At 36.5% G+C, this 23,909-nt stretch overlaps 1 protein-coding gene across 1 annotated transcript in view; it reads left to right on the top strand.

Annotated features, from left to right (window-relative positions):
• ptprdb (protein tyrosine phosphatase receptor type Db) overlaps positions 1 to 23,909 on the top strand; it is an 83,863-nt gene that overhangs the window by 55,182 nt on the left and 4,772 nt on the right. The window contains exons 16-37 of the mRNA XM_082164415.1: positions 297 to 490; positions 1,784 to 1,807; positions 2,102 to 2,219; positions 4,087 to 4,740; positions 5,247 to 5,344; positions 6,788 to 7,044; positions 8,364 to 8,457; positions 8,637 to 8,846; positions 9,079 to 9,239; positions 9,671 to 9,682; positions 9,792 to 9,907; positions 11,390 to 11,487; positions 11,730 to 11,853; positions 12,643 to 12,818; positions 14,837 to 14,956; positions 16,081 to 16,235; positions 17,190 to 17,475; positions 18,105 to 18,283; positions 18,418 to 18,544; positions 19,248 to 19,373; positions 23,176 to 23,330; positions 23,614 to 23,749. Of these exons, the coding sequence (XP_082020541.1) occupies positions 297 to 490; positions 1,784 to 1,807; positions 2,102 to 2,219; positions 4,087 to 4,740; positions 5,247 to 5,344; positions 6,788 to 7,044; positions 8,364 to 8,457; positions 8,637 to 8,846; positions 9,079 to 9,239; positions 9,671 to 9,682; positions 9,792 to 9,907; positions 11,390 to 11,487; positions 11,730 to 11,853; positions 12,643 to 12,818; positions 14,837 to 14,956; positions 16,081 to 16,235; positions 17,190 to 17,475; positions 18,105 to 18,283; positions 18,418 to 18,544; positions 19,248 to 19,373; positions 23,176 to 23,330; positions 23,614 to 23,749 (3,620 nt within the window). The remainder of the gene's footprint in view (positions 1 to 296; positions 491 to 1,783; positions 1,808 to 2,101; positions 2,220 to 4,086; positions 4,741 to 5,246; positions 5,345 to 6,787; positions 7,045 to 8,363; positions 8,458 to 8,636; positions 8,847 to 9,078; positions 9,240 to 9,670; positions 9,683 to 9,791; positions 9,908 to 11,389; positions 11,488 to 11,729; positions 11,854 to 12,642; positions 12,819 to 14,836; positions 14,957 to 16,080; positions 16,236 to 17,189; positions 17,476 to 18,104; positions 18,284 to 18,417; positions 18,545 to 19,247; positions 19,374 to 23,175; positions 23,331 to 23,613; positions 23,750 to 23,909) is intronic.

Raw genomic sequence — 23,909 nt, 5'->3', positions numbered from 1 at the left:
CATTTGCCTTGAAGCCTAGTGGTTGCAATATTTCTGACTTCTCCCAAGTTCCTCTTTGGATTTCCTTCTCTCAGAATTTTTCCATCTGCGTAAATATTTGCATTTTTGGCTTATTCACCCTGGTGATTAAATGTTCAGATCCCGTTCCATGGCTAAAGCTTTTTCCCAAAGGATTTATCAAGATAATTGAACCCCAGTACAATACCTCTTTCCCTGACCTTTCCTTGTCCTTCTCCTGTGAGCTGAAAGGAATGTTCAGCTGTGACTACATGTCCTTTACTCAAATGCCCCTTTAGTGCCCAGCGCACCGCCGCGGGGTGTGGATGTGGTGGTCTTAAACGCCACCTCTGCTAGAGTGTCATGGAAACCTCCGGTTGCTGAGCGACAGCATGGAAAGATCCGTGGTTACCAGGTGACATACGCCAGACGAACAGCAGGGGAGAGAACAGTCTCTCCCAGAATTAGGGAACACCTACTGGGAGAGCCACAGGTAGGAGACTTCACCTCATGGACACACACACACACACACACACACACACAAATACTCTTCTGAAGTCAATGTGTGTTCTTTAGAAATGTGGTGTTTATTTTTTGAGTTGTTCTCAGTTTGAAAATAACGAATGCTTGATCTCAAAAATCAAGGACTCTCAAAATTCAAAGACATTTGACAAACGTTTTTTTCTGGTTGCGTAGAAAATCTTAAAATAATGTTTTATGGTAATTTCTTATTCAAACTTTTAAACAAGTCTTCAGTCTTCAGTAAATCTATAAAAAGTGTTGAACTAGGTAAATGTGACTTTTCATAAGAAATGAGATCATATTTTAAAGTTTTTGGTCAACTTTACTTTTGTTTTTAAAAAAATCAGGTTCTCTTTCTTAAAAATGGTCCTTAGTAACACTACTTTGTTTTGTCAATTTGAATTTGTTAAATGTAAAATGTCTCATTCAACCAATAAATTCATCAAGGCAACTATACAGATTTCCTGTTCAACACATTTTCATTCAACATCATTTTGTTAGCCATTATATATAGTTCTATATGACAAAAAAAAGAGTCAGCAAACACTGAAACAGTAATCATATAACAGTAACCGCATCATTTATTCATGCTGCAATGTATGCTGTGAACTCAAAAACCCTTAATATTTCAGGGGTTTTTTTCAGACAACTGTGTTTGACTAGTTGGTACTACATTTGGGCAGATTTTCTTTATTTTATATACTCATAATTTACTGCTAGCTAATTGTTGTGTTAATAAGTACAAGGTTTATCCAATTCTTTCTCTAAAAACAAAAAGAAAAGGTCATTTCCATCACATAAAATATAAAAATTCACACATACCAAAATCAACTTGATCAAAGTCATAAAAATTTTTTTTCACATAGTTTGAAAATGTTTCATTTTTCAAGGTTTAAAGTAGTGCCAGTAACACTTGACTAGAAACATGATGTAGAATCCTAACTATCACTTGATCTGGATGAGCTGTTTGTTTGTCAGTAATTACGCTTCTTAGCTCAGCTAATGCTCTCTAAATGGACTTTCATTTTGCTTTAATCATCAGATAACATCAGTATCTGCTTATTATCCGCATGCTGAGACAGAACCTCCGATAACTATCTTAGAATCTAAGAGCCTTAAAACCACTATGTAATTGTTCCAGTGAACCTTTCACACTATTTATTCTCAGTAGACCTTTATTCATTGTGTTGTTGGGAATAATCGTATTACATCTTGGCATTCAAATTCATTTTACTTCTTTTTGTGTGTGTGTGTGTGTAAACAGCCACAGAATGACTCGAAACAATATGTGAGTATAACTATTTTGAACATGACCCAGAATTTTAATACATTTACTTGAACCAAAGTCCCTTTTAAGGCACATCAGTTCACTCTGCGACCATCTTGGTAATGTTCCAGTCCAGACAGCTATATTTTATCTAGGCAATAGGCATGTACAGCTCCTATACTTGAATTGGGGAAAAATGAAATCTGTATATCAAGATTATTTTTCAATAAAAAAAAATGGACATTTAGTTTCTTTGATTTTTGTTTTGTTTTGTTTTGTTGAAGTATTGTTTTAGTAAGTGCATGTGTTTATTAGGACCTGATTTTGACCGATTTATGGCCAAACACTGAATACTCTGTGACTGTGGCTGCGTTCACCTCAAAAGGCGATGGAGCACGCAGCAAACCTATCGTCATCAGAACTAAACCATCATGTGTGTACACCTTCCCACATACATACACGTTCATGTTTTGGTATACACACTTACGTTTATCTCAGTGTTAAATAGAAAGTTCACCCAAAAATGAAAAACATTTACTTATCATCATATCATTCCAAATCCAAACCCATATGACTTTCTTTTTTCCACAGAACACTTAAGGGGAAAATTTGAAAACAGTTTTATGCTCTTTTCAATTACAATTCCCTTTCCCCTTATGTGAGCTGTTAAACTTTATAAATTGTAAGGTGTGAGCTCAACTTTTTGATTTATAAACGAATCATTGAGACCAATTCTGTGAACCAGAATTGATTCACTGAAAAGATCTGCCTCAATAATTATTTGCTAACAAATCTACTTTTATTAACTTAAAAATGCTTGAAACTTGCTACTACTTATAGTGTGTCAATATTTGTAGTGATTTATCTATATTGGATATTGAGCCTGTGATTTCAACTTTACAAATTGTAAGGCATGAGTTAAACTTTTCAATTCATAAACGAATCATTTAGACCAATTTTGTGAACCGGATCAAACTGATTTTGATTCAAAAGACTGGACTACTTCTCTTATTCACTCAAAAAATATACCAAGGAAAGCTATGGTAAATGTCAAGTTTTTCAATGAATAAATTTTTTTGTGAATTTCAGTGAGTCTTTTCATTTGAAAGGGGTCCTATTATGCCCTTTTACGAAGTCTTGATTTTGTTTTTGGGGTGTACTAGAGTATGTTTTCATGCTTGATTGTTAAAAAAACACATTATTTTTCCCATATTTTACATTATTACAGCACTTCTCTCCCCATTCTGCCTCGAACACATCGTTTTCGATGAAGCCCCTCCTTACTGGAATATGAAATGTACTGTGATTGGCAGTGCTTCGCGCGTGTTCGGGAAATGTCCCGCCCCTCTATAACGGCGAGTTCTTTTCTAGTGTAAATATTGATGATGGCGTCAATTTCAAACCAATTCGAGCCCAATTCAGACCCTGACAATGTTAACAAACAAGAGAATCATGCAGAATGAATTGCATGCACAGACATTGAAAGCACGGATTTCACAGGACGTTTCAGAGTGCTATGTTTTTTGTAATTTTCTACATTATAGAAACGATGTTCATTTAATCGTGATATTTGTCGGAAAACTAAGGTAATACAAACAGTAATTGATCACTAAACTATGGTTAATTTTCCTAAGGAGCAGTGAACCGTCTTACAAAAGTGAGCGCTTACAAAAGCTGTTCTCCATAAAATGTACAGCGCACAGATAAACGTTAAGCCTTAGGAAGGTCAAACAAATGAGCTTTGGAAAACGGGGTGGACAAAACAGCATCTCTTTGACATAGCGACAACACTGTCTTCTCTAATGCAGCTCAACCAGGCCTCGTCCCCTTTTTTTGGGTATTCAGTTGGCAGAGATTATTTAAATGAGGAACATTATGACTTCATAAGATCCAGAAAACGTTGTAGTCCAAACTAGCCGTTCGTTGTAGTTCTTGAAAAGTTCTCCCTTTATATCTCCCTTTGGAATGTACTTTGAGCTTTGTAAGCTTGCAGATCTTTTTTATGCACAAACAGCAACATTGCACACTTACTAAAGTGGAAAACCATAATATGACCCCTTTAAAGGTTGAAAGCTTCGGTCCCTGTTCATTATAATTCAGTTGAAAAGAGCACAGTCTTCTTTTTTTAATTGCGCAAGAAAGTCTTTTTTGGAGCTGTGAAGAAAATAAAGACAGAACTTTCATTTTTGAGTGAACTATTGTAATAACCAGAAAGTCAAGTATTTCACTCAACACATCATGATTTCACTACAGCGCTGCATATTTAGTGTTGATCTAAAGTATTGTTCTCTACTCTACAGTGCCAGGTTTGCCCCTGCTTACAGTCTCGCCATCAGAGGATGGCACTGCCCTACTAAAATGGCGGCCTCCCCCTGCTGGTCTGTCTCCTGTGCTGGGCTACAGGCTCTCATATGGCCAGGCTGACCCGACCTCAGACTCCTTCATGGTGCAGGAGCTAGACGCTAAGGAACGCACCTACACCGTCTCCTCTTTGAGTGCAGGGGTGCTGTATGTGTTCCGGCTCGCGGCCCGTACCATATGGGGTTATGGTTCAAGCGCTCAGGTCACATTTTTAACACCAAACGTGGTGCAAACAACCACAGATGACATGGTAACAATCCTGGGGACAACAGACGGTCAAAATGTGAGCATACAGGAAACCTTGCCGCTTTTGGCTAACTTAACGGCTGAAAACATCAACTCCTCGTCTGTGATCCTGAGATGGGAGCGACCAAGAAGCTATGACCGGATCCAAGGTTACCGCGTGTGGTTCGCTGTCACCTATAGTAATGGCACGGATATTGCCATGGAATCAGACGTTTCGGAGGCTACAGTGGTTCTTAATGGCCTACGGGCAAATACTGAGTATGTGGCGAGAGTGTGCGTGCTTAGCAAACACGGCCCTGGGGCCTATAGTCTCCCCATATCCATCAAAACACAACCAGCACAGGAAGGTATGGCACTTCTATATCCTCACATACAAACATTTACTCTCAGGCAACCCTTCCTAATCAAAACCACTACATTTTCTTTACTCTGGAAGGATATTTTCTGTTTATGTCTGGTCATTTTTGTCTGTCTTTGTTGGTCTGAGTCTCTTGTTTGGTGACGTTCACTAAGCGCAGATAAAAGGTGAGAATCTTTCTGAAAATGGGTCTAGGTAGACGTGGAGTGCTCCATAATCTCATAAAACAACTATGGTAAAGGTGAGCCCTTGGAAAAGAGTGGCAAATTCTTATCAGCACTACTGTATGAGAAAAGAATGACCAGCTCTTTTTTTCTCCTTTCGGTTCTGTGCACCCTTTGTAGATAACAACCTGATGTGGTAAATGTTTTTAATAGAAACGGTTGAAAAGATTCTTTGATGTTCTGCTCATGCTGGAGGCCAGAGTTTCTGCTCAGGTGAGCTGAAGTATTGAAGTTTGTTGTGTTGATCTTTTGTTTTATTTCTCTTTAATAGTGTTTGCCGTGAACTTCAGAGTGAAAGCTGCTATGAAGAGTTCTGTGCTGCTGACCTGGGAGCCAAGAACCGCCAGTAATAAAGCACAATCTCTCATTGTAAGTACTGCAAAAAACTGCGTATGTGTCTGCAAAAGTCAGGTTCGGCCTATTTTTGGGTCTACGTGAAGAAACCGGCTTAATAAACATGAAATTTGATGTTGAAAATCTAAATGTGTGAAAGAATTAAGGCAGTGGTTCTCATCCTTTTCTCCAAAGCCTTTCATTATCAAAGACAATATTCAAAAGCCTCTCATATAGACAAAGATATTTCAGCTTGTTTTCAAACTTCTGCATTGGCTGACTAAGGCAGAAAAGCCAAAACGTTTGTCTTTGTATCTCCTGTTTTAAGTCAATACATTCATTTTAGAGTGCAGACCTTTTGTATTGTCAAACGTCTGTATTAAAACAAACTAGTATTGGCAATAAATTAACGTAATAAAATACAATAATTATAAATAATCCACATTAAAATAATTAAATTTGGTAATTCTAGAAGTTTCAAGAACTGAATGTTTTTTCAGGGTTCACTGTCTTTATTAGCAATACATTTACATTACTTTTCCTGTCATTTGTTTTTATATATTTTTAAATATATGTTTTACTCAAAATAGCAATTTCTCAGTAGTTTCTACATGCAAAAATATTTAGATTTTGTCTTAACTAGAAAAATTTACATTCAGAATAGACATTTTGGTAACACTTTAGTTTAGGGTCCAATGCTCACTGTTAACTAGTTGCTTATTAGTATGAATATTACTAATAGCATATTACATATTTATGCCCTATTCTGCATGACCATATTCTACATCCCTTAATCCTACCCAATACCTTAACATAACAACAATCTTACTAACTATTATTTAGGAGTTAGCAATTAGGAGTTTATTGAGGCAATATTTGTAGTTAATAGTTAGTTAATAGTGAGAATTGGAACCTAATCTTAAGTGTGACCAAGTTTTTATGACCTTAAGATTTTATTTAAATTCTTTTCCAGGTCTAGAAATCACACTTAAAAATGTCCTCATACTGTATATCCCATTTTTCCAAGACCATGGGAACTCCGTTCTTTATATAAAAATGGTTAATTAAAATAAGAAACAGGATGTCAGTTTGCTTTTTGATTTTTAGCTGTGATATCTTATTTTAAAGCTGGTTTAAAAAAAAAAAAAAAAATTTATCATTTAAATTCATCTTGTGGTCCCCATAACGGCTGGGTTATGTGATAGACAATATTATTAGCTCAGTATAAAAACAAACGTTGGGCGTGTGTGTTGTTCCTCCATTGCTACCCTTCATGCAACATATTGAGGTGGAATTGTGTTCGACAGTGTTGGTATAAACGTGCGAGCGTGTGCATGTTAGCAAGTGTCTGAGGTGTCAGTCTTAATCTCACTCTGCCTTCCTCGAAAGTTTGTGTGTCACAACATGCTCATAGTCTTTGCTGGTTAATTGTGCTTTTTAGTGTGTTAAATGCTTTTCCAATCTCTCTTTTTCCCTCAGATCTCATATGGTGATGGTGAAAGTGTGGAGGTGGATGGGCGGCTCGGGCAGAAGTTAGTGAGTAAGCTGAAGCCCCAGTCTCTATACACCTTCTTGTTAACCAGTAAAGCTGATGGCACTGGAGGCCTGCAGCACCGCGCAGACGCCATGACCGCTCCAAACCTGCTGACCAAGAAACCCCAGCTCCTGGACAAGACTAGCTCTCAGAGCATCGCTACCCTACAGCTGCCCGCTGTCCAGGGACAGGCCAATGTCCGGTCAGCATTCAAATTTTCAAAATGATTTCTGAATTTTTTTTAAAACTGCTTATGTCCAACTTAAAATAAGAATAGGCTCTATGCACGATCGCTTCTGCGTTTTGTCTCAGCCCGCCCAGTTACATCCGGTGCTGCGTCGGAAACCGTTTTTGCAATTCGGTGGAGATAATGGCAAATTACACTCGCTGTTTACAAGAACTTCCAGCGGTTAACGTGAATGATGTTAACAATATTGTGAGGCAGTTAGCTGTCACACCTAAGAGTAAGAAAGAGAAGGGCTTTAAATGATATATTTCGAGCTACATCGACAGCTTTGAGGGCGAGTATTCTCTCATATCATGCGAAATCTGACTAGCGAATCGGTTTCTAAAATCGTTGTCTCCGTTTCTGAGACAATGAATTTTATGAAAGTTTTGCCGCTAGTACACTTCGCTATAGAACGTGCTATGCGGAAGTAAAGGCGCTGGCTGAGATTCTACCAGAAATACGTCAGCAGCGTTCGTGCATAGAGCGTATTTGAAGTCCAGATTTTCAGTGTGGTCTTGGAATTTTAAACTCAACTGAATAATATATATTATTATGTATAAAATATACACTACTGTTTAAAAGTTTGGGGTCAGTAAGATTTTCTCTCTTATGCTCATCAAGGCTGCATTTGATCAAAAATACAGTAAAAACTGTAATACTGTGAAATATTAATAGAATTTAAAATAACAGTTTTAATATATTATACATTATCATGTATATTAGATTTTGATATATTTCAAAATATATTTTTATTCCTTTGATGGAAAAGCAGAACTTTCAGCAGCCCATACTCCAGTCTTCAGTGTCACGTTATTCTTCAGAAATCATTCTAATGTGGGCTACTGATATGGTTTGCAAAATATCTTATTTTTATTCAAGTTAAAAACAGTTGTGCTGCTTAATATTTTTGTGGAAACTCTAAACACTTTTTTTCTGAATTCTGATTAATAGAAAGTTCAGAAAAGCATTTATATATATATATATATATATATAAATATATTTTATATATATATATATATATCTTTTTTATATATCTTATATTTATATATCATATATATATATATATATATATATATATATCAGTTTGTATTGTACTGAATTCAGTTTATGCTAATTTTAATTAACAATATATATTTTCATTATTTATTACAGGTATCAGAATGATATTTTTTCATATTTTCACAATGCAAAAATATTTAACTGCCTTCATTTGATTTTTGTGCGTGCAAATAAACAGACTTTTCTTCATGAGATTCACCCATAATAATATAATATCATGTTTTTAATTGAAGGGGTTTCTACATTGTGGTTGTCCCTCTGAAGAGGCAGAGAGGAGGAAACTTCCAGAATTTATGGAGTGATCCAGATGAGATTAACATTGATGAGGTACTACATTTTTGTAATGAAATGCTGATGTCGCAATTTAAATATTTTTTTTACAGTTTTGATCAAGTTGTTCACTGTCTTTGCTGAACACATGTTGGTTCAGCATAAGGCAGTTGCAGCGTCTGTTGTAGTTAACGTGGCTCGTGTCATGTGCTTGTCCTGTTTTCTGGTTTCTCCAGCTACTGAGGGAGATTAATGGCACCGGTCGCTCTGTGCGTCTACGGAGGCAGGCGGAGGCAAAGGCATACATCAGTTCTCATTTCCAGAATCTTCCAGCCGAGTTTAAACTAGGAGACGGCAGTGTGTATGGAGCATTCATGAACCGACCACTTGTGAACGGACAGGAGTATGTGTGCTTCGTGCTGGCTATTCTTGAACTGGGCCAGAACGTAAGTCCTTCTTTTCTCTCTCATTTTTAAGGTCCACAATTCAATATTTAAGTAATATTTTATAAAAAACAATGTTATATTTTGAGTACAGTGCCTGCAACCCTTCAGCTGTCTCTGTATTCACAATACCTTTTCTTTTTTTAGTAATATTTTTTCTTTTTTTTATATATTAAAATGTTGTATATATTTTTATCCTAATATGCTAAGTGTCTGTTTGATCCTTGATTGACAGACTGTGTACTCCACAAGTCCATTCTCTGATGCCGTGCTATTCTCCGATGTTGAGCCACAGCCAATCGTAGACGAGGAGGAGGGGCTTCTGTGGGTGGTTGGGCCAGTGCTGGCTGTCATTTTCATCATCAGCATTGTCATCCTCATCCTCCTCTTTAAAAGGTGAGATTGTGAAAAGTGATTTAGAATTTGAAAAGGTGAATGTAGGCTGAATGACATCAATGGGAGTTCCCACAGTGGAAATATCAGAGAATTTTCAAATTTAAAATGGAAAAATCATAGTGAACATGCATTGTTCTAATTATGCTCTGCTCTAAAATGTTCTAAAATCAAAAATTGTACCTGCTAGATATTGCTTTTGTGTAGAGTAAAACTTGAAACCAGCAATTCAGTCAATCCTTTTCAATGAATCTCTTGAACGATTCACAAATTGGCATGAATGATTCATTCATTTGAATGATAAAAAAAAAAAAAAAGGATGATAAGCAAAGGAATAAAAAATGCTAGATGTTTTATATTTTACTTACGCAGAAGCTGATTTTATTTATCCCTATTTCTTTTGTCTTCCCTCGCTTTATCTGTGCACATACCAGCAAACCAGACAGGTCTGTGTATTATGTTTCTCTGTAAATCTAATTATGCTCGAAATGCAATATAAACTATTTCCTACTAAGTGAGTGTTGCTTTAATGCTCCTACGCGTGTGATGTTACAGGAAGCGGGCAGAGCTGGAGGGCAGGAAGTGCAGCTTTCCCAGCAGCAGTAAAGCCATGAGTTCCCAGCATCCATCTGATCCAGTGGAGCTGCGTAGAATCAACTTCCCAACGGCTGGTAATATACTGATGAAAAGATATGTCACTAACACACACACACAGGTACAGAGTGCTGAAGAATCAATTTTCCAGTCCCTATTTAATGCTCACACACTGTCGGTATCAACACAGTGTTGTCTCTTTTCTAGGTTTGCGTGCATCTATCATCGGTTATCGACGGTTATCAAGTTAGTTATGTGTTTTGTAGTCTATATTGACTGATTAACCCCCATATGCTCGCACATATGCAGTAACTGGTTTGGCTTTTTTCATCCTCTTAACTCATTTGAGTCATAATAGGGGTGTATGTGAACACCTGCTGCAGCGTGTGAAGCTTTTCTCTCTGCTCTGACTGACGTCACTCCAGCAAACACACTTTCCATATAATTGAACTTTCCTTTTTTTATTTGTATATTTTAGCTAATGATATTTTCTATCCCCTAACCCTTCCTCTAAACCCTCACATAAACCTTTCTACATTTTTAGATTTTCATTAAGACATTGTTTATTGTTTGTTATGGACATTTAGTCCCCTCAATGATACACACACATAACTAGTTATCTACAGGAGGACATGCCAGATACATTTTCAAATAAAGCTATCTATAATAAAGATTACAGTAAATCATAAGTTTGGTGTTGAATCAGTGTTGATCTATGACTTTGTTCTTTGTTAAACAGACTATTGCAGACATTAAATTAACTCTTCTCAATTATATTCCAAATGCGGCAATATTGGTTTTTTTTGCTTTAAGTTTAATTTGATCTGATTCAGCAATTTCAATGCTAATTCCATCTTGCTTAATACTTCTGACTGTATTGTAATCTATTCCCTCCACCACACATTATTCAGTAATGTTCAGACTTTATTTTTAGAGATTTTATAGTGGGATATGAATATGTGGCCCTGCCCACAGCCACCAAAAAAAGTTGTATGTCATGAAATAATATTAATTAAGTTTTCTGTGAGGCTGTTTACTTCACTAAATAAAACATTTGTGTATATTCTTTCCCACTGAGTAGGTAAAAAGTAAATAATCTAAACAATTCTATTTAAATAGTGTTATTCAAATTATTTAATCTATAGATGTCTAATCGTATTACTTTACAGGATTTGTCATTAAAAAACAACATCTTTTATGTGGAATTACCTGTTTTACAGCTGTTCATTGCACATTCAATTTATTAAAACAGGATCTATTTACAAATGTCCCCCTAAAAGTACAATTAGCCCAAACTGTCCACTCCGTTTAAATTGGTCTAAACCATCCGTGTTATTACATTTAGAAAATGAATCTCTGGGTTCTAGTCTACGACACAAATCCTTTTACATTCTTTTAGCAATTTCTATCCTCAAAGCACACTCACTCATGAACCCAAGTGTTAAAATATAGATGATATCACTAACATTCTCTCACACTGCTCAGAGCACTTAATCCAGTAGCATGTCGTGTTCTCAGAGTGTGAACTGATCTTTGTGTTTGTGTGATGTGATTGACAGGCATGACCAGTCACCCTCCAGTATCTGTCTCAGAACTGCCAGCTCACATAGAGAGGATGAAAGCCAATGACAACCTGAGGTTCTCTCAAGAGTATGAGGTCAGATCTCACACACACATACATTCGCACCCTACGGATGTACATTAAAAACACATTGGCCAATGAATGATGTACATTAGCACCACATTTCTGCATGCTATAGCGTGCTTTTCATGTACTTTTTTTGGTGTGTGTGAGCACTAACTTCATTGCATAGGCCATGTGATGTTTGTAACGTGTGAAGTACAGTATGGGGCATGTCCAGCGTGATGTGTAATTCATGGCGTGCTTCTCTCTTGTAGTCTATTGATCCAGGGCAACAGTTCTCATGGGAACAGTCTAACCTTGAGATTAACAAGTCAAAGAACAGATATGCCAACGTCATCGCCTACGACCACACCAGAGTATCACTCTCCAACAATGATGGTGAGAGCGTGTGTACTCAATATTGCTGTTTCTGTGTGTATTCATTAGAAATAACACGTTTTAATCGTACAGGAGTATTAACATGGGAAATCAACTTAAAGCTATTTCCTGTTCACATGGCATCTAGCACCATTGCTGTTTGTTATCTCTAAATGGTCGCAGTGTTGGTACAGTAAAAGCCATTTTCAGTAAACTAAATGAAGCTGAAGTCAAATAAAATATAAATATTAGAGAAGATAATTTAATTAGAAATTGCCGATTTTGCCAACTTTAGCAACTTACTGAAATAAATATATTCAAGAACTAAAATTACTAAAATTGAAATAAAAAGGATTGAAAACTAAATAGAAATATAAAAAAACTAATTAAAAGTAAAAAAAAAAAAAAGCACATAACAAACTAAATAAACCTTAAACTAAAAATAATATAACTGAAAATATAAAAATTAAAGCTAATTTAAAATATGAATAAATACTATGATTGTACATAATAGTAAAATAACGCTGATGCATATGACTTTGTCCATGATCTAAATCGTCTCTGACACATTGATAGATTTTTTTTTTAAATCCTGTTGTCATTTTCCAGTTAATATCCCATATACTGTGGACTTCTGAGCTTTATTTGTGCTGCTTATAAATTTTTTAATATTAGATCTGACACACCACTTATGGAATTGAATTATATCTCTCATTTACACCAATTAAATGAAAGGCATTTTAGATCATTTTTTTTCTCTTGTTAGGTTGAATGTGATTTAGTTTTTTCACATCCCATCTTGTTATGCAGGTGTTCCTGGCGGTGACTACATCAATGCCAACTTCATAGACGGGTACCGCCGACAGGGCGCTTATATCGCCACCCAGGGCCCCATGCCAGACACGTTTAGTGATTTCTGGAGAATGGTGTGGGAACAACACACAGCAAATATCATCATGATCACCAAACTTGAGGAGAAATCCAGGGTGAGAGCACTTAATTATACATACCACCATGTGTGGAGTCACACAAGCTCTGTTCCAAAACCTAGTATAAATCCTTGCTGTCTACTACCTATATAGGTAGAATCAAAAAAAAAAAAAAAAAAGCACACTTACCTCGTGATTGAATAATTTGAAAGACATTAGCTGCAGCTCCTCAAAGCACGCTCCTCTTGTTAGCATGTTGCTAAGCTAACAACAACAAAGTCTAATAAGCACAAAAATATTCTGCACACACATTTATCAATCATTTTCTATATTTAATAAAATAAAGATTATGTATTTCTAATCACTTCTCAACTTCACTTTTTTATTTTTTTCACTGACCTTGTTGCAATGGATTCTGTGAAGGATATCTGCAACGCTGTATTAAGCTCTATTCACAATGATTACACTGCAGTAGTGCATCTTATATCTTACAGAACAATGTGCACTATCACTCAATGTTTGGGGTCAGTATGATTTTACCCAGCTGTTATTATTACAATTACAAATAACTATTTTCTAATTTAATATATTTTGAAATGCAATTTATTCCTGTGATGGCAAAGCTGGATTTTCAGCATCATTACTCCAGTCTTCAGTTCAGAAATCATTCTAATATGCTGATTTGGTTCTCATGAAACATTTCTTGTTATTATTATTAATGTTTATTATTTATTATTTATTATTAACAGGTGTGCTGCTTATTATTTTTACATTTATTTGAAATATAAAACATTATAAATGTCTTTACTGTCACTTTTGATCAATTTAATGCATTCCTCCTGAATAAAATATGAATTTCTTTTTTAAATAAATCTTTCCAACCCAAAACTACCGGTAGTGTATTTGCAAATACTAACCGCAGAACGTAAAGTTTTAACAGCAAGAAAGCTAAATGCTTGTCAAAATCACATTTTTATCAGGAATGTAACAGATTTTCAGAAGCTATGGCCATTTATGCAGCTCACCAAAACATTAAACTAACTAAAAACTGTTTGACTAAAATCTGAAACAGTCTTTGCATCAGGATGGCTAAAAGGCTGTCAAGGTAGGCAGCTGACTGGATTTTGGAACAGAACTACTGAGACACTGAACACTTAATCAAACTCATAAACGCACACACACACACACACACACACACACACACACACACACACACACACACACACACACACACACACACACACACACACACACACACACACACACACACATACACACACACATACATACATACATCCATACATACACATACACACATACATACTAACCTTTCTAACCTTGTTTTAATCAAACACAGCATTGATATTTTGCGTATTTCTCAGTGAGTCTGTTGTGTGGTGTTACGGAGCAGAGTAAGTCTTATGATGTTTGTCTGTTACTCTCCAGATGCCTTCGTATTTCTTCTCAAAGGCAAGACGTCTCACTTGGCTAATTAGACCACTCTCACTTTTCACTTGAATGGTTGATATTTCGTGTCTCACCTCTTACTCCTTTTTATCTCTGCCTCATCCTTTATTTACACCTACTCTCTCTTCTTCTGATCTGTCTCTCCTCGCTTCCTCTTTCCCACTGACTTCAGAGACACATTTTGCAACAAGTCACAAAGTGTAACTTGATATTTTTGGCTGATTATCACACTATCACTGCATGCCAAAATGTACTCGCAAAGGGTGTGTCTCAGTCCATTCCCTAGTTCCCTTTGATGGGAATTTGTAAAAATGAGTTGAGTTAAAAAGGCATTCTGTTAATTTCTAGGGAGTGAACTGTTCAATGCACTGGAATGATTTTAATAATGAGGCAACCCACTCCCTGGGTAGTATACCTACTATTGAACTAGTGAGCAGACTGACACATAGCCATAGTGAGTACTGTTTGATGGAAAGCAGCCAAGCTGAAGAGCAGCTGACTGTCAGTTTATCTCAGCTGGTTCTTCAGCTCTCCTCTAATGTTTCCTTTATCACTGAGACATATGCAGCTGTGAGAGGTTAACTAAGTGTCTGCTGAACTGTGTGCAGAATAAGTGTGATCAGTACTGGCCCAGCAGAGGCACAGAGACATACGGACTCATGCAAGTCTCTTTACTGGACACGGTGGAGCTTGCGACCTACTGCGTCAGGACTTTTGCCCTGTTTAAGGTAACAAAACAGCAGTGATCAGCGCATAAACACAGTATACCAACACTTCATTGCTCTCACAAATGTAACCTTATGGCAGGGTCAACCTGTAGGTTTGTGGAACCCTAGACGAGTTATGATGAGTTATTCTACTGGTGGAAACATTGTCATGACATAAAAGCACATCACTTTTTTGTTTTTACCTTGGAATGTTTGAAAGAAGATGAATATTTTAGGTACTGTAACTTTTTGTATACATTTTTAATCAACTTTCAATGAAATTTAATGGAGTTTTTTAATACATCTTAAACTATTTGTCACACTGCATAACTATTTAGTGACATTACTATGTATTTAAATGCAACAAAAATGATCGTAAAAAACGAAACTATGAAAATGCTCTAAACTATGTTCAAAAGTGAATACATTAGTCAAACCATTCAGGTACAGCCACTGTCAGTGAGGAAAAAAATACATATGAAATAATTAATAAATAATTTAAACAAAACCTATATATTGAATAGAAACACAACACCTCAAAAATATATAGAAAATTTACATTTTGCATATGAAATGCTCTCTGACATCATCATCTCTTCGGCAATGTCTGATTTTCTTCTCCATATTGTTCTTGATAAAGTCGTACAAAACTACAAAAGTACTTTAAACATTAAGCAGCGAGTTCACCAAACACTAGCTTATTTTTCTGCTAAGCTCAGGAATTTTTGAGCAAGCTATGGAGTCTGGTGATAAAACATGTGATAAAACAGTATTCAAATTCACTGCAATGCATGAATAAATTATGCAGATTACTGTGTTACTGTTTTGCTATTTTGAGCTTTTATTTATGCTATTGTATTTGTCAACTGTTTCAATTATTTGTCATGTGTTGAATATTCAGAAGTCATCCTGTAAAGTTTTTTTTTTTTTTTTTGTCACTGTTAAGATCATACACGCTAGATGGGAAGTATGTTGAATAAAATAAGATTGAACTAATTTTGTTGCGGCATGCTGCTGATTGGACGAGTAGTTTGGATGAGATTATGTTAGATGTTATGATTTGTGCATTTATAAATGGACTTAATGCATTATTCTATTCTAGAAGTATATGGTGCTGTACTGAATTGTGTTGTTTCTATGTGCAGAGTGGGAGTGGTGAGAAAAGGGAGGTTCGTCAGTTCCAGTTTACAGCATGGCCAGATCAGGGGGTTCCTGAACATCCCACTCCCTTCCTGGCCTTCCTAAGACGGGTAAAAGCCTGCAACCCCCCAGACGCCGGACCCATCGCGGTCCATTGCAGGTAACTAGTACAGAATTAAGCTAACATATTTATATCCAGTCAGACATGCAGGGTACGATTCTGAGAAACTATTGGTAAGTTTGTTTTGTTTTGTTTTTCCCTTTACCAATGAAATTGGCTCTTACATTGGAGGGAGTATCAAATCATTGGCCTAAATTGTAATGACTATTCACAAAATGCTGCAGCTCAGTGTTTTGTCTCTGTCGATGCACTCAGTGCTTTTTGTAGAGTATGAGGTTTTTTATTTATTTTGCTTGGACACAACAAACAACATTACTATATACATCTCTACGTTTTTTACAAATTAACTGACACAGGAAAAATGTAGATTAGTCTGAGTACCAGATTTACTAACATCTTGCGCCAGCTCAAACCCTCTTTTGACGTTGAAAACTACTGTTGAAAAATGTGTGCTTGAGAAGGCGAGTGCAGGGTTATTTTTGCGGCTGACCTTATTGCAAATGCATTTTTAGGAGTTTCTCTTTCAGACACAAAATTTATGGGAGGAAAGTTTTTACATGAATCACTCAAGATGCTTTACTAAGGTTTGCCCAAGTCAACTTACTGGTATTTGCCCCAATATTTACCGCCCCCCAAAACAGTATGTCTTAAACCAGACTCTAATTTGCATTGCTCTTGGTAGATTGCGTTGGTCATTATAGAAATGTAAATAAACATAAATAAAATGATTATTTTTATTGCATCTTTTTTATTTACATTTTAACCACTGACAACATAAACAAAACTGACCGAACAAAGCAGGCACTTACAACAATAGAGGGGAAAAATACATGGGAAAAGAAGAAAGCAAGGAGAAATGTGAATGTTTTTATGATATCAAACTATTAAGCAAGAGAAAATCACAAATACGTTTTCATACAACCTTTAAATCAGAATGCGCAACTGTGAGTGCATGTGACAGAAGCATTTTCTCTCTCTCTCTGTCTTTCTCAGTGCTGGTGTGGGCCGAACGGGCTGCTTCATTGTGATTGATGCCATGTTGGAACGTGTGAAGCAGGAGAAGGCGATAGATGTTTATGGTCATGTGACTCTGATGCGATCTCAGCGAAACTACATGGTGCAGACAGAGGAGCAGTACATCTTTATTTATGATGCGCTGCTGGAGGCCGTTTCCTGCGGCAACACAGAGGTTCCGGCACGAAACCTTTACGCCTACATCCAGAGACTGTCACAGACAGAGCCGCCAGAGCACATCACCGGAATGGAGCAGGAGTTTAAAGTGAGTCCATCACACCAATGTAATTTGTGAATTTGAAGGGAACAGTGACATAATTGTGAATTTAAATGAAACAATAAAAAAACCACTGAAAATATTAAAAACAACTGGAAAAAAATAGGTAACACTTTACAATAAGGTTTCAATTGTTAACAGTAGTTAATGTATTAACTAACATGAACTAACCATGAGTAATACATTTGTTACTGTGTTTGTTAATCTTTGTTAACGTTAGTTAATAAAAATCCAGCTGTTCATTGTTTGTTCATGTTAGTTCACAGTGCATGAACTAATGTTAACAAATACAACTTTTGATTTTAATAATGTATTAGTAATGTTGAAATTAACATTAACTAATATTCATAAATGCTGTAGAAGTGCAGTTCATTATTACTTCATGTTAACTAATGTAGTTAACTAATGTAAACAAATGAAACCGTATTATAAAGTGTTAACAAAAAAATATTATAAAAAGTAACAATCCACAACAGTTTAAGTTTTTAGATCCATTTATCTTATAAACAATATATTAAATATAATATCTTGTTGCTGGCAGTTGTACATTGCTTTTCATTGTTCATAAAATTAAAAGAATTGTTTGCTTATTTCTTTTTTCTGTATCTCCCTTTCAGCGGTTAGCTAATGCCAAAGCGCATAACTCCAGATTCGTCAGTGCCAGCCTTCCATGCAATAAGTTCAAAAACCGACTGGTCAATATCATGCCATATGAAAGCACACGTGTGTGTCTGCAGCCAATCAGAGGAGTGGAGGGCTCAGACTATGTCAATGGCAGTTTTATAGATGGCTACAGGTACATTGTGATCTCTTTATATTTACTAGAAAAAATAAAACAACACAACTACAAAATGAACCACTGACACATCAACATTTGCTGGTGAAATTCTCCATTTTTGAAGCTTTAATTTCTTTCTCATCACTCTCTAGGCAACAGAGGGCGTATATTGGGACTCAGGGGCCGCTGGCAGAGACTGTTGAAGATTACTGGCGGATGCTTTGGGAACATAATTCTACTATAGTAGTTATGCTTACTAAACTCAGAGAAATGGGAAGGGTTAGTTGACACATACACACACAGGTCAATAGTGTTTAGATGCTGTCGTTCACATCAAGAACGATAACTAATGATAACTTTATTAGTGTCCACACCAGCGGGCGATATCGTTCTGTTTATTCTGTTTTGTCATCTGCCCCTTTAAATGTTCGAGCTCTTTAAAGCAGAATGGATTCTGATTGGCTGTCAATGTTTTTATCATTCATCAGCTGGAAAAAATCGTTTTGAAAGTGATTCCAACAATATCGTTTCTCTGTGCAGTTATTGTTATATTTGTGGTGTGGACGATTTTTAGAACTATATCTTTATCATTTTAGTTATCATCCTTGGTGTAGAGGTGGTATTACCATCCCTGTTGATGCTAACCAGTGTTATTTTAGTATTGTTTATTCATATATATTGAATTAGCATTTATTTTGATAGGTTTTAGCTTTGATTTTGTGCTTTTGTCATTTTTATTAGGTTTTGTTCTTTTTAAATATTACTTCAGTTTTCAGATTTCAATATTACTTTTTATTTAGATCCAGTTAGTAATTTTTTGTGAACTAATTCCAGTTAGGGAACATTTTCTAATTTTCATTTGATTTACATCATCTAATATTTCCATTTTGTTTTTGAATTTCAAGTGGCAAAAATGTTTTTAATAGATTTAGTTTTAGGTAACGGTAATTGAAGCTAATGTGTGAACTTCTTTCTTATGCAGGAGAAATGTCATCAGTATTGGCCATCTGACAGGTCAGCACGGTATCAGTACTTTGTGGTGGATCCCATGGCGGAGTACAACATGCCTCAGTATATACTCCGAGAGTTTAAAGTCACAGATGCAAGGGTAGGTCAAACACTCATTAAAATATCATGGAAACTTATTGAGTGAATATACATTTGCCTATCTACTGTGATGTAATACCTGGCCATTAAAATATTTTCAACTCTTTCCCCACCAGCGTTTACTAAAAAAGTTGCCAGTCAGTGCCAGCATTTTTGATCATATTCACACAATTTCATGGCCCCCAGAATATTTTGTTGTATGAATATGTAAAAAGTTAATATATCAAAAGAAAGAACTGAGCCTCTGCTTTTTATTTAATTTTTAAAAAGCCAATTTTATTCTAGCTTCATTTATTCTTTTTTTATCAAGACGATAAACAACAAAACAAAAAGCTGAGAAAATCTTGTTTTTGTCAAAGACTTCGCCCAGATCAGATTCAGAACGATGATCTAAACATAGACAGAGTAGGCCGACACCATCAACACCCCCAAAGATTCACAGTCCTATACCTCTTTGTGGGATCGACATTTTTCCCTGTAACTTTTGGCAGTTTTGATTTTATATGCTGTTGAATATTTGATGATCATATTAGCTTACTTGTGCATAAGCAACTTCTATCCGATTCTTCTGGGCTGTGTCTGAAATCGCCCCCTATACCCTCATTCACTATCCCCTACAGTAGTCCACTAATATAATCCACTTGAGGGAGTGAATGAAAACGAGTGAGTGAATTCGGACACCCAGTGTGCCGGAAGGGCTGCAGCTTTTGCATAGTTTGCGTTTGCTTTTTAATAATTATTTGAAACTTAGCAAATTGGCAGTTCCAGTAGTAAAATGAAAATATATTTATGAACCTATCTATAAACCTTAATTAAACAATTTAATAATTAATTAAAAAGGAATTTATACCTGTATGATATTATGCTGTCGCCACATTGGACCAGCGGTTTGGAAAATGGATGGATGGATGATTCGGCTGCGGGCGCCACCTTCTGGTCAAACGCGGGAATTTATTCGGCACGCGTATTCTCTAGCGTTGAGTGTACATTGGTTGTACACTCTTTATTGTGGTGCATTGTGGGATTGAATGAATGTACTCATTAATGTCCACTATGGTTTCGGACACCACTACCAGACACAGCCCTGGTTTATACAGATCTTCTTAACTTGTTTTTGGATCCTGAGATGCTGTACTATTTTGGAAAATCTGTAACAGTGCCCCCTACCATATAACAGTGAAAACACAGATTACTGGAAAAATTTAGGGTGGGGAAATGGTGGGGAAGCGTTATATCATAAATAATGGATAATCTCTTCAGTGGTGGAGAAAGAGTCAACTGGCTTTTATTGCTTTTTAAAATTAGTGCAGTCTGATGCTTTGAGTTGGTTCTTAAAAAAATTAAATAAAAATGTGTGTATATACATATACATATACATACATACAGTGGGGAGAACAAGTATTTGATACACTGCTGATTTTGCAGGTTTTCCTACTTACAAAGCATGTAGAGGTCTGAAATTTTTATCATAGGTACTCTTCAGATGTGAGAGACGGAATCTAAAACAAAAATCCAGAAAATTACATTGTATGATTTTTAAATAATTAATTTGCATTTTATTGCATGACATAAGTATTTGATCACCTACCAACCAGTAAGAATTCTGGCTCTCACAGACCTGTTCGTTTTTCTTTAAAGGAACACTCCACCGTTTTTTGAAATAGGGCTTATTCACTTTCTTTCCTACATTTAGATAGGTGGGCAAATGCATTTTTGTCTCAGTGCATGCATTGTTTTAGTTTGACAGGGTCGGTGCTAGCTTAGCTTAGCACAATGAATGGAATCCTTTGTTGCCAGCTAGCATGTCCTGAGTAAAAGTGATATAAATTTTTTTTTAAACCCACCTAATTACTGCTTGTGGCCTGCGTATTCACAACAAGTACAAATAGTGATGCAGATTAACACTAGGCGATTTCCTAGGCAGATATTGACTTATATATTAAGGACTATATTAGGGGGAAGCACAGGCGAAGCACTGCTACTTGGGCGTGATATCTCTGCGCCCAAGAAGCAGTGCTTCACCTGTGCTTCCCCCTAATATAGTCCCAAGTCAATATCTGCATAGGAAATCGTCTAGTGTTAATCTGCATCGCTATTTGTACTTGTTGTGAATATGCAGGCCACAAGAAGTAGGTGGGTTTTTTAATTTTTTTATATCACTTTTACTTAGGACATGCTAGCTGGCAACAAAGGATTCCATTCATTATGCTAAGCTAAGCTAGCGCCGACCCTGTCAAACTAAAACAATGCATGCACTGAGACAAAAATGCATTTGCCCACCTATCTAAATGTAGGAAAGAAGGTGAATAAGCCCTATTTCAAAAAACGGTGGAGTGTTCCTTTAAGAAGCCCTCCTGTTCTCCACTCATTACCTGTATTAACTGCACCTGTTTGAACTTGTTACCTGTATAAAAGACCTGTCCACACACTCAGTCAAACAGACTCCAACCTCTCTACAATGGCCAAGACCAGAGAGCTGTGTAAGGACATCAGGGATAAAATTGTAGACCTGCACAAGGCTGGGATGGGCTACAGGACAATAGGCATCAGCTTGGTGAGAAGGCAACAACTGTTGGCGCAATTATTAGAACTAATGGAAGAAGTTCAAGATGACGGTCAATCTCCCTCGGTCTGGGGCACCATGCAAGATCTCACCTCGTGGGGCATCAATGATTATGAGGAAGGTGAGGGATCATCACAGTCTCAAAGAAAACCATTAGTAACACACTACGCCGTCATGGATTAAAATCCTGCATCGCACGCAAGGTCCCCCTGCTCAAGCCAGCGCATGTCCAGGCCCGTATGAAGTTTGCCAATGACCATCTGGATGATCCAGAGGAGGAATGGGAGAAGGTCATGTGGTCTGATGAGACAAAAATAGAGCTTTTTGGTCTAAACTCCACTCGCCGTGTTTGGAGGAAGAAGAAGGATGAGTACAACCCCAAGAACACCATCCCAACCGTGAAGCATGGGGGTGGAAACATCATTCTTTGGGGATGCTTTTCTGCCAAGGGGACAGGACGACTGCACCGTATTGAGGGGAGGATGGATGGGGCCATGTATCGCGAGATCTTGCCAAAATCCCTGCTGTAGTGTGTGCAAACCTGGTCAAGAACTACAGGAAACGTATGATCTCTGTAATTGCAAACAAACGTTTCTATACCAAGTATTAAGTTCTGCTTTTCTGATGTATCAAATACTTATGTCATGCAATAAAATGCAAATGAATTACTTAAAAATCATGCAATGTGATTTTCTGGATTTTTGTTTTAGATTCCGTCACTCACAGTTGAAGAGTACCTATGATAAAAATTACAGACTTCTGCATGCTTTGTAAGTGGGAAAACCTGCAAAATTGGCAGTGTATCAAATACTTGTTCTCCCCACTGTGTGTGTATATATATATATATATATATATATATATATATATATATATATATATATATATATATATATATATACATACACACATGGTGTGAGTTGGTTCTTTTGAATAATTCAGTCACATTGATTGGTCTGCATAAATCATTAGCATTGGGATTTCCAACTTTAACAGACTAACAGCTCCCAGCATAAAAAAGCTAGTTTTTTTCGATTACACTTTATGAAACTTTAATTTGGAACATTAACCAACATTACTACAATATATAGGCTAATGCTTAAAAGTCAGCTGGCAAATTATTTATTAGTTAGAAATGTCATGAAAATGTAATATGATTCCATGTTTTATATAACTTCTCCACACAGAACCCAGGTTGAAACGCTGCTGCTGTCTGTCTCTCACTGGTGTGTCTCTCTTCTAGGACGGTCAATCCAGAACGGTCCGGCAGTTTCAGTTCACGGATTGGCCAGAGCAGGGTGTGCCAAAATCTGGCGAAGGCTTCATTGATTTCATCGGTCAAGTGCACAAAACAAAAGAGCAGTTCGGTCAGGATGGGCCGATCTCAGTACATTGCAGGTGAGGAAAATAAGTGCTAAAGAATTTAGGATGTATTTCTATCATGTGTTCAGTGTAGTAGTCTGTCTTCAGGGGTTATTTCGGCTTTTTTATCTTTTTGCAAGGTTACCTACTGAATAAAAAAAAAAGGAAATTACATATATACAGTAGATTTTAGTCAAATTACTTCATTATGTGCTTACAGTTCAGGTCAACATTGTACAATAATATTTAACCGCAAAAGTCTTACAAAGAGCTGTGAAATAAAATTAATTCTCACATTTTCTGGGATGTGCGTGTGCAGTGCTGGCGTTGGCAGGACAGGTGTATTTATCACTCTGAGTATAGTATTGGAGAGGATGCGTTATGAGGGAGTGGTCGACATCTTCCAGACTGTCAAAATGTTGCGTACTCAGAGACCAGCCATGGTGCAGACAGAGGTAAGTTTGCATACTGCAACCCACACCACGCAGTACTGATGTCTTTCGACCCATAATTCCATGGAACTACTCGTAGATCCATCATTTCTTTAGACTAGTAAGAGTTAATCACTTTTAAAGCCGCTGAAAAATTCTGTTGATGTTAAAGTACTTTTTCCTA

The sequence above is a fragment of the Leuciscus leuciscus genome (genome assembly GCF_965113295.1).
Source record: "Leuciscus leuciscus genome assembly, chromosome: 3".
NCBI classification, from domain to species: Eukaryota; Metazoa; Chordata; class Actinopteri; order Cypriniformes; family Leuciscidae; genus Leuciscus; species Leuciscus leuciscus.
Note: the sequence above shows the minus strand (reverse complement) of the source record. Positions and strands in the feature narration are given on the sequence as shown.